Source organism: Eleginops maclovinus, chromosome 13 (assembly GCF_036324505.1).
Source record: "Eleginops maclovinus isolate JMC-PN-2008 ecotype Puerto Natales chromosome 13, JC_Emac_rtc_rv5, whole genome shotgun sequence".
NCBI lineage: Eukaryota > Metazoa > Chordata > Actinopteri > Perciformes > Eleginopidae > Eleginops > Eleginops maclovinus.
The window spans coordinates 20,888,962-20,899,831 of NC_086361.1; the positions used below are offsets into that span (position 1 = coordinate 20,888,962).

The 10,870-nt window shown below is 38.8% G+C and overlaps 1 protein-coding gene across 1 annotated transcript; it reads right to left on the reverse strand.

Annotated features, from left to right (window-relative positions):
- Positions 1-2,221: 2,221 nt before the first annotated feature.
- LOC134875184 (macrophage mannose receptor 1-like) lies at positions 2,222-5,957 on the reverse strand. Its single transcript, XM_063899646.1, has 6 exons — positions 5,839-5,957; positions 5,510-5,557; positions 5,049-5,432; positions 4,434-4,754; positions 4,166-4,257; positions 2,222-3,082 (listed from the first exon to the last, which is right to left on the reverse strand). Exons 2-6 carry the CDS (start codon positions 5,544-5,546, stop codon positions 2,999-3,001), a joined length of 918 nt encoding a protein of 305 aa, XP_063755716.1. The 5' UTR covers positions 5,547-5,557; positions 5,839-5,957; the 3' UTR covers positions 2,222-2,998.
- Positions 5,958-10,870: the final 4,913 nt, after the last annotated feature.

The window sequence follows — 10,870 nt, forward strand, 5'->3', positions numbered from 1 at the left end:
AGAAAGAAAAACACACTCGGTTTAATCCATTTCCAGAAACAATCATTGGCTTAGTTTACACATAATTATCTCAGAGAGGGATGACCCTGTCCTTATTATTTTCCCTGCAAAAGATGATGGTTTGTAGATAGCTCCGTCACACTCGACTACTCGCTTTTTTCTAGCATCCGGACTTTCCAGATCTGAAGTGATGGCAACACGATGTTGGTCTTTTAAATGAAGTTTGCATGTTTGGTGAAAGGAGATGGCAAATAATGGCATGCCATGGCTTCCAATCAAAAGCTAAATGACCTTGACTGGCGAGGATCTTTTAAGTGATATAAGTGCTTCAGTAGTTTTGCACACGTCATAGGGAGAAGGGCTGGATGGTGGATGATAGGTGTATAAACCTCAGGACTTTAAGCGCTTCAAGTGCTTTAACTTAACCATAAAAATGTAGCATATATTGTCTGGAGATGTGTTGTTAGTGTATGAATGTTTAGGCATGGAATTACTAGGACAGAGGGTTTAGCTCATCTTAGAAAATATGCTAACACATCATCACTGTTGTCTGACTGAACTGATTTTCAAAAAATGCATTTGTTTGTTGGCCTGCATTCACACTACGATGTTAATGCATTTTCTTTGTGGATGCAACCTAGTAAATGCAAGTCCTGGAAAGAAGTAAAAGGGAAAGTTGGACTCGTCCTTGGTAAGATATGCATGAGAAAGAAAAAGAATAAAAAAGAATCGATCTGCAAAATAATGCTCAAGCAGGGTGAAGGTGCAGCCAGCATGCTTTACATTTAGAGCATATCCATTCCTGCTGTATGGAGACTGAATGTTTTGGGAAGAGGAATAATTTCTTTGCTGAAAAGGAACTGTGAGCAGGTTTTGGCTCACTGCCTCAGCTATCTGCCAATTGTTTCTGGTGGCTAAAGCTTCTTAGAATAATTACTACAGAATCAAACCGTCTCCTCTCTTTGATTCTGTAAATGATTTATGATTGATTATGGTTATTAACGAGATAGAAAACGGAGCCCTCCTCTGCGCTCAAACTAATTGTGGCCTGCGTGGCGAGAAGTTCTTGGCGATCTGACTCAGGTAATTATGCTGCACCTTCATTTTCCCACTGAGGTCTTTAAATGACGTGGCATTACTGCTAATCTGTCCTGCTCTCTCTTCTCCTCTAATAACATTCATTTGTTATCCTCTTCCTCACGCTATCACTCGAGGACGGATTCTCTCTGCGGGTATTAGTCTGAAAAGTGAGGACTGAGGACACAAGTCATCATTAGGGTATCACAATTGGGAGTAATCCCAATTCAAAGAGAAGGATGTCGGTGCATGAAGGGATCTAATTTACAGGACTAATCTCTCGTAACTACCGCAGTGTGTCTCCAAATGTTGGGATTATGTCAGAGTGCAAAAGCACAGAGGGCAGGATCTATGACTCTGACAAATCCTAAAAGGACAGTCTGTAGGAATAATCATGATGCACATGTTAAAGATGTCCTACTGTTGAATTAAACTACGTTTCGGTAACACTTTACTTGAATGGGTGTTCATAACACTGACTTAACATTGTCATAAACATGACATCACACCTGTCTTAAACATTAATGAATACTTAAGGTGACATTGTTTGAGATGTCACCAAAACCACAAACATTAGGAAAAGCACTATACAAATCTTATGTATTATTCTTATTATATGTATTATTATTATTGTTATTATTATTATTGTTATTATTATATTTTTATTTTATTTATTATTATTTTTATTTATTATTATATGTATTATTATTGTTGTTGTTATTATTGTTATTATTATTATTATTATTATTATTATTTACTTTATTATTTATTATCTTTTATTTATTATTATATGTATTATTATTATTATTTTATTTTATTATTATTTGTTTTATTTATTATATGTATTATTATTGTTATTATTATTATTATTATTATTATTGTTATTATTATTATTATTATTGTTATTGTTATTATTTTATTTATTATTATTATATTAATTTTATTTATTATTATATGTATTATTATTGTTATTATTGTTATTATTGTTATTTTTTTAAATTACTATTATTATACATCTTGTATGTACACAGTAACAAATGGGATAACAATATCATGTTCTCATTCCCTATACCTGCTGTATTTCAGAATAAAATGACATAAAACCTTGTGTGTTAACTTTGAGATGTATTTATTCAACGTTTACAATAAGAAAAGTAAGAATGCCATAACGATTGATCTTCCTAAAGAACAGAAGAGCTAACCCTGTATCTTGGACTTCTTCTATCTTTCATCTTCCTTCACAATAATGTATAATTACACCAAAAGGATAATGATGAATTCAACACCAAGAGTTAATAAAACCTTTAAAGCACAATTTGAGTCTCAAAACTGCCACATGTCTTGAGTACAAAGAAGGAAAATGGCTGTTTCCTCACGGGCCTATCCAGAAATACGCACAGAGATTTTTTCACACGCTCTTGCTCTTCACTCTTCACTGGTTGGCTTTGCATGAGTCCTGTTGGTGTCTACAGTATGTTCCACATTAAGCTAAACATTTAAAGCAAAATAGAGGAAAGCATGTTTTGTTTTATGGGTTTTTGAAAGGAGTAACCACCTCTGTGTACAACAGTTTAATCCTGACTGAGCCACAGACTCAATGGTGGCACAGTGATCTACCATCCCTAATTTATCTTCTTGAAATGGACCATCTCCCCCCCATGCATTCATTAACAATGAGCAAAAACACAATTTGCATGCATTGTTGTTCAGTGATATAAAACAGGGTTTTGAGTTTTTTGTCAAACTAAAAATAAGGTTGGCACGTACAATACGAAGAACACTAATTAAAGTTCCACTTAAACACAAAACAAGTACATAATTGGTCTAGATTTAAATCTTTTAAATATGTAGCTCATTATTTCAGAGTTTAGCAGAGACTGTGTTGTTGTACGAGAAGGAAAACAGCTTTTACAGTCACGGTTCAACCAGTTTTTCTAGATGGTGGAATCCTCCATCTCAGTGTGAACTTGGGATGGATCCCATGGTCCCGCATACGTTTCTCCACCTACAGGAAAGACATTTTTTTTTTTGACACCAGTTACTCAATGGTACAATGGTGTTGCCCTATATACGATTTTGATTGGTTGGTACGGTTTCCTCAAGCCACACCAATGTTAAGTACCTACTAATGCAACTTTAAGGGCCATATATTGTTTTGAAACTCAATAAAAATGTAACGTATGCTTAGGTTTCACAACACTGAAACAGGATGGTTCAGGTGTCACATTTTGTTGTTGTCCAACCCTGGGAGTTAGCATCTCCAAGGGTCAAAAAGCGCTGGGATTTTCTGACAGAATTTGGGAATATTTAGGGAAAGAAGGATTATCTTCACCTATTAGCACAAGTTCAAATATTAGAATATTATTTAGTGTAAATATAATCGCTAGAAGTCATTGGCTTACCTCATGAACAAACTACATCATAGTGGTGTGACCCATACTCTCATTTAGCCACTTGCTAGCAACCAACATCTTTATGACGCACAGAGACTTCAAAGTTCACCAGTGCGGTATTTACTGGCATATTGTATCATGTAGAACAGGGCCTAACAATCTCTTCAGCTTGTGTTGGTGACAGGCCTAATTTGGGAAACTAAAACCAAAAAATATTCAAAAAACCATTGCCTTCTGGTTGTGGGACTTATTCCTGCACCACTCCACGGGGGAGCAGGATGGAGTAGTTCCCTATCTCCACAGTTAGAATCATTCATGACCTTTGCCTTTAAAAGAGTTTGGCTATTCTGCACCAAATTTGAGTTTTTGGGAGTTACTTAAAGCTGTGGTTGAATTGCATTGTGGGTAATGTAGGCTACAATTGTCGACAAGGAAGAAGAATATGTAACGAACATACAGTAAATACCTCTTGGTCTGTTTTAACTGTATATCGTGACTTTCCTTGGACATTAGTACAGCTAATCTTTGAATGCTATCAAACTAAACTTTACTTAAGGTGGGTAAATTATACGTGCGGATCATCAATGTAGCATTGAGATGTTTGGTGTGCTGACATGAAAATTACGTTTAAAGCATTGCTGCACATAGATACAGCTTCAGGTAGCTGGAAGCTAATGAGTAGGAATGACACTGACTTGGTTCAGAACGTTCTCCTGCACTGTAGGATCATTCAGGTCCAAGGATGCGTCACACTTCAGTTCCACCGTCAACAGCTTCATCACTGGGACTGCAGAATAAGGATAAAAGTCATGTGCTTTTAGTTTAAATAGCATCTATTTGATTCAACATGGACAGAATTTGGACTACACATGAAGCTTTGACAAAGATAAATCATTTATGTTTGATATGATTTGAAATTAAAATGTGTTGTTGTGTTCTTAGGCCTGGAATTTGAATGCTCACCCATACAGATGAATTCATACTGCCGTCCACAGTTAACATCAGCCCAACCTACCGAATTACAAACTACACACTGTTCATATGCACCGCCATTAGGCTCGCCTGTTTTCCACAAAATGAGTGAAGAGACACTCCGGTCGGACCAATTCCAGTGCTTTCTGTACAAACCAATCCACCACGCTGACTCATCAGTCACCTTCATGATCTCCTCCTTCTCTTGCTGGTTTCTCATGCTGGTCAAGTCTGTGTATTTCTCCCTGCAGTAACTCTGGGCTGCCAACCAGGTCATAGGAACAGTAACTGGGATGTACTTATTGTTAGGCTCTGAAATCACACAGCATTTCAGTTTTACTTGATATTTTTGTTATGTTTTCAAGTTATTACAACTCATAACCTATTGAGTATACAGAGTGTAGCTGCTAGAAGAACTATTACTAGGACATGGATTAAACCGGACATCCCATCCGTATATAGGGCGGTGGTGGCAATGTCCATAGGGACTTGGCTTGGGAACCGGTTCAAATCCCCAAATGAGTGCTACTGAAGTTTCCCTGTTGCAAACTGTTGTATAAATACTAAGTGACTCCAAATAAAGAATTCAAACATGCATACTCTCACCATCATAGCACACGGAGCTGAGTTCATTTGTACATGGCAGGTCACTTAAGATGCCCCCAGTCACTTTCACACACACCTGTGAGCCTCCATAGTTGTGGACTTGAAAAACAAACCAGTCTCCAAATTCAGTGTGGCCATCAAACCCGTAGAGATACGTGCTGTCCAGGGACCACCTCCAAGCATTACGTTCATAATGCAGTCCCATCCATAAATACGATTCATAGCCTTCCATTTTTTTTTTCCCTAATTCCCAGTCCTCTTCAGTCTCAAAGGTCGCCAGGTCGATAAAATGTGCTCTACAGTAGCTCTGAGCTCCGCTCCAGGTTGTCTTCAGCTGAACGTGGTGGTATCCTCTAGAAATACTTGATGAAAGAGTAAATATCGCTGGAAGAAAAAATGTGTTAATTGACAGGTCAATTTAGGGAGTGAATGCAAATTAAGACTTTTAATTGTTTACTCACCGAGAAGCAGCAAAATCACCAATCCTGTCTTATCCATCGCTGTTCAATCTGCAGTCATGATAATAAGGAACATTTTAAAATAGGCCAATATCAGACCTTGTTTATCCTCAAATGGGAAAGTATAAGTAGTACAAGTGCAGAACAGAAACAATCAAGAAGCAAGTGGAGATGTGTTGAATTACCCAGAAAAGGAAACATGCTGACATGTAAAAATGAAGTGTAACATGGACATTGATAATCATATATTGTATTGTAGAAGATATTTAAAAACAAATAGAACGAAATCCAAAATGCACAAGTTAGTCAGGATAAATTAAGTTAATTATTACCTTTCCAGCTCTCTCCGTTGTGATGTGTTTGTGCCAAGTGGATGACTCCTGTGTTCTCTCCAGGAGAGTTACAGCATGCAAACATGTGCAAAACATTGTTTGACATTGAAATGTTCATGGTCCTTGTTTTGTGTTTGTTGTTTCCTGTTTTATTTTGAAATGTTTCCCCTCTTGTGTCATGTTTAGTGTTACTTCCTGTCTGAGTTTCCCTCCTGTGCCTGATTGTGTCATTGTGTTCACCTGTTGCCCCTGTGTTTCCCCTCCCCTCCCCAGCTGTGTCTTGTCTTGTGATTACCCTGGTGTATTTAGTCTTGTCTTCCCTTTGTGTTCCTTGTGGTGTCGTCGTCATTATATGGTCGTCATTCCTGAATATTCCAGTCCTGTTGATCCCCAGTCTGTCCTGCCTGTCTGCCTCCCTTGCCCTGGTTTGTTTCCAAGTATTTCTTGCTTTGCTTTTGTTCTCTGGCATGCCTTTGCAGTGTTCCATGTTTTTTTATGTACAGCTTTTAATAAAGCTCGCTTTTTGTTGGAACCCCGCCCCTTGCCTGTCCTGCTTTCACTACTGCACGTGGGTCCTGTTATCGAACCTTGACAGAACCGTGACAGAAATAGGATTTCTTGTTTACATTGAAGGCAGCATGAACCCAACAAACGATAGAACCAACACAGAGGCCTACAGATGACCCTTTCCTTTGCATTTTCATAGTTTGTTTTTAGGTTGGACTGTAATTTAATAGTAGCTCTAAACCTCTCAGATGCTGATGTTTTATTGTATTCACTGGAGTCAGTATTTCTATCTTATTATTAGCAAATGTCTGTAACTTTAAACATTTACATCAGGGTTGTCCAACAGTGGCACGAGGGCCAAATGCGTCCCTTTGTCTATTTAGAATCGGCCCTCTGCAAATTCTAAAAGTATTATGTAATATGACCCACACATGAAAGTTGTGCTTGTCCTATATTGTATTTCTTAAATAGAATAGAATCGGGAGGATGAAACCCTCTTTATTGTCACATACATGCACACAGCAGAGCACACACAGTAAATTAGTCCTCTGCATTTAACCCATCCTAGTACTAGGAGAAGTGGGCAGCTATCGTGCAGCGCCCAGGGAGCAATGGGGAGGGCACCACAGCAGGGCCTAGGAGGTGAACTGGGACCTCTCCAAGTAGCAGTCCATATTTCAAGTCTGTTCGGGACTTGACCCTACGATTCCCAGTCCAAGCCCCTACTGACTGAGCCACTGCTGGACAACTGTGTGTGTGTGTGTGTGTGTCTGTGTGTGTGTGTGTGTGTGTGTGTGTGTGTGTGTGTGTGTGTGTGTGTGTGTGTGTGTGTGTGTGTGTGTGTGTGTGTGTGTGTGTGTGTGTATAACATATATAGCACAGTGGTAAACATGTGTTAATAAGCCCACTTTTCAAATAAATTCTGTCAATTAAAGTTAAAAACTAACAAATCTTAGTTGATAAGAAAAGCCCAGGAAGTGATTTACATAACACCATGAAATATACCCTTCCTATTCACACTTATTATAATGAATGTGAGGCTTCTGTTTCAGGGAATGAACTGCCGACACTTCTTATAACTAAATAAATGAGAGCTTTGATGTAGACTGTTTTTTTTCTTAAAGCTTATTCAATTATCAAGCATAATTGACCTACATTTGATTGATTTTGCTCATTTATAGCTTAATAAGGCAATATACCTCAGCTCTAGAGAAGGCCCCAACCCTTTGTATGTTTTTCTGAATGTGGCCCTCAGTGAAAAAAGTTGGGACACCGGCTGATTTAGATAAAGTGAGATATTGGTGGTCATTTAAATGAGGTTTGCATGTCATGGCTTTAAATTTGCAAATGATGACTCAACGTGTTTTCTGTTTCAAAGCTGCCTTGACCTTGACTAGCAATGTTATTTAGAGCAGTGGTTCTCAACTGGTCAATAAATCACAAGCCAAAGTGTTGAACCACTGCAGTAACATATACATACACATATATACAAAAATATATATTTAGAAAAGTGGCCTTCAAAATAAAACTTGGACATTTTTCCGCTTTTTTCTTTTTTCCCTTGCATATCTGCGCCCACTAGTTGAGAGCCTCTGGTTTAGAGTGAATGAAAGTGATTTAGTAGTTTAGCACACATGGGTGGTGGATGATGGGGGGACAAAGCTCAGTACTTTTTGGAATTTTAGCCTTTGCCGACCATTTATATGCACACAAACATGCATATATAACACACTACAGGAAAATGAAAAAAAGCATAACAGTTTAAATCAGACATGGACAGAGGGTTCAGCTCACAACTACCAACTACAACCATATGGCGAAAAAGAGACACAATTATAAACCTGTTTGGCTATCATTGATCAAGCATAAGCAAAGTAACTTTTTCAAATGTTTTAACATACCTGTAAATATTGGGACGTACAAAAGTGGGCTCAGTCTATGAGATTTTATTCTACACAGGTTATACTGTAAACCCCCACAACGCTGCTCACCACGGTTTGTTTGTTTGTTGGCCTGCATTCACGCGCCAATGTTAATGCTTTTTCTGTGTGGGTGCCAGTATACTGTATAAATACATATGGAAGTCTTAGAAAGAAGTAAAAGGGAAAATTGGACTCGTCTTTGGTAAGATATGCATGAGTACAAAAAGAATAAAAAAGAATCGATCTGCAAAATAATGCTCAAGCAGGGTGAAGGTGCAGCCAGCATGCTTTACATTTAGAGCATATCCATTCCTGCTGTATGGAGACTGAATGTTTTGGGAAGAGGAATAATTTCTTTGCTGAAAAGGAACTGTGAGCAGGTTTTGGCTCACTGCCTCAGCTATCTGCCAATTGTTTCTGGTGGCTAAAGCTTCTTAGAATAATTACTACAGAATCAAACCGTCTCCTCTCTTTGATTCTGTAAATGATTTATGATTGATTATGGTTATTAACGAGATAGAAAACTGAGCCCTCCTCTGCGCTCAAACTAATTGTGGCCTGCGTGGCGAGAAGTTCTTGGCGATCTGACTCAGGTAATTATGCTGCACCTTCATTTTCCCACTGAGGTCTTTAAATGACGTGGCATTACTGCTAATCTGTCCTGCTCTCTCTTCTCCTCTAATAACATTCATTTGTTATCCTCTTCCTCACGCTATCACTCGAGGACGGATTCTCTCTGCGGGTATTAGTCTGAAAAGTGAGGACTGAGGACACAAGTCATCATTAGGGTTTCACAATTGGGAGTAATCCCAATTCAAAGAGAAGGATGTCGGTGCATGAAGGGATCTAATTTACAGGACTAATCTCTCGTAACTACCGCAGTGTGTCTCCAAATGTTGGGATTATCTCAGAGAGTGCAAAAGCGCAGAGCATTATGCTGGGATCACAGAGAGCAGGATGTATTTCTATGATCATAGCTCACAAATCTTAACAGGACCACTTTTAGCAGAAATGATGACGCACTTATTGAGGATTTACCATTTTCTATTGATGCATTAAATAACGTTGAATAAAAATCTGCATGCAGGAAATCAAACCAAACTGCGATTTGGGAAATTTGTATGTCAGGGTCCAGTGGTGGACCTTTTCATTCCCAGACAAAACTGTGAAGAATTGAGTCAAACAGCTGTCATCAATGTTACCGAATTGCAGCTCAAGTCATATGATTTTTGCAACATCTTACATTTGCTATCTTTTGGTGGGGAATACTAAATAGAAATTTAGAGTAGCATTCCTCCTAAGAGGTCTCAGGATGCGTTGCATGTGTACAGTAGTTACTATTTTGGTATAGAGGCAAGCTGATTTTAAACCCCCCCTTTTCTTTGCTTTAATTGGTTTGTTCCAATGCCTTTGCATCAACTGTCGCGGTGTGAACTTCCAAGGTTGTGACCTTGGCAACATTTGTTTGTGATTTTCACAGAGAGAATCAGTGGAAGCAGCTTGGTGAAAGTTTTGCTTTGGATTTCAGTCATCAGCAGGCTCTTGGGCAGTGGAACAGAGAGAGAAAGCACCCCTGAATCTGAGGTCAGGGGGCACTATTCTGGAAAATGGTGGGTGATTTCCCTTGGGTTGGGAGTGTCTGTCCTAAGTGAAGATGTTCAGATATATCAGGGTCTCGTTCACAAAAAAAGGGCAAGAAAAGGTTATGGTTAAGAGCCTGACTGTGAAGCTCTTTATTCACCAGTCAAGTAAGATCGTCAGGACAGTGTTGGATTTGGACAATGGCTGCTTTTTACTGAATGGACCCAGTTTGAAACCTCTACATGGAGTGTGAATAAATGACGACAACAATCTGCATTTGTTTGGATAAAACACCAAACTTTGCCCAGCTATATTAGGGTTAATAAATATCCTCAAGCTACGATCATGTTACTACATCAACATGAATGAAATGTGGTGTAATTCGGTTCAGATTTGCAACCCCGCCACCACTCGCATCCCAGCGAACACAGCGATATCTCTCTTATGACATCAATGCAATTACCCCCCCCGCACCAAATCATGTGTTACATCTGCCGTCGTACAGATGCCAGGGCGCTCGCAGCAATCGTGCATTCAATTCATGACAATCCCGATCATTTGTTTGCGTGCAGATTTGTCAGGGACTGTAGCTCCATTATTACACATTGTCAGAAGCACCCTGAGAACTATACATCACTTGCTATATTACTATGAATTATGCATCAGTCCTGTGAATGCCAGCCCGTGTGGGGTCCCACAAGTTGTGGACCACAGCAGATGAATACTAATGAACCTCCTGACAGCGGTTCATTTTGTGATAATTGTCTATTGTGATGTTGTTCTTTTGCTCGACGACACGCGGGCAGATGTACTGCACCGACACGGACAACACGGATAAATCCTCAGGAGGGCTGTGGTCACATTTGACAAGCAATAACTGCAGATTGTTCTGTTCATATTCAATTATATTGCTCCTAGTTATTAAGCTATTTGTTCACTCTGTAAGCAAACTGTTTACATATCTGACAGAATAAAATGGATGACGAGTGTAATGCTCTAATGTTTAATTGTCTGATTAAAGA

Bases quoted from the DNA above. Each gene is read 5' to 3' on its own strand.
- LOC134875184 (XM_063899646.1), bottom strand. From the start codon at position 5,546: ATGGATAAGACAGGATTGGTGATTTTGCTGCTTCTCG. The intron at 5,433-5,509 runs GTGAGTAAACAA...TTTTTCTTCCAG, and splicing joins GGTGATTTTGCTGCTTCTCG to CGATATTTACTCTTTCATCA. The intron at 3,083-4,165 runs GTCAGTGTCATT...TCTTTCCTGTAG, and splicing joins AGGAGAACGTTCTGAACCAA to GTGGAGAAACGTATGCGGGA.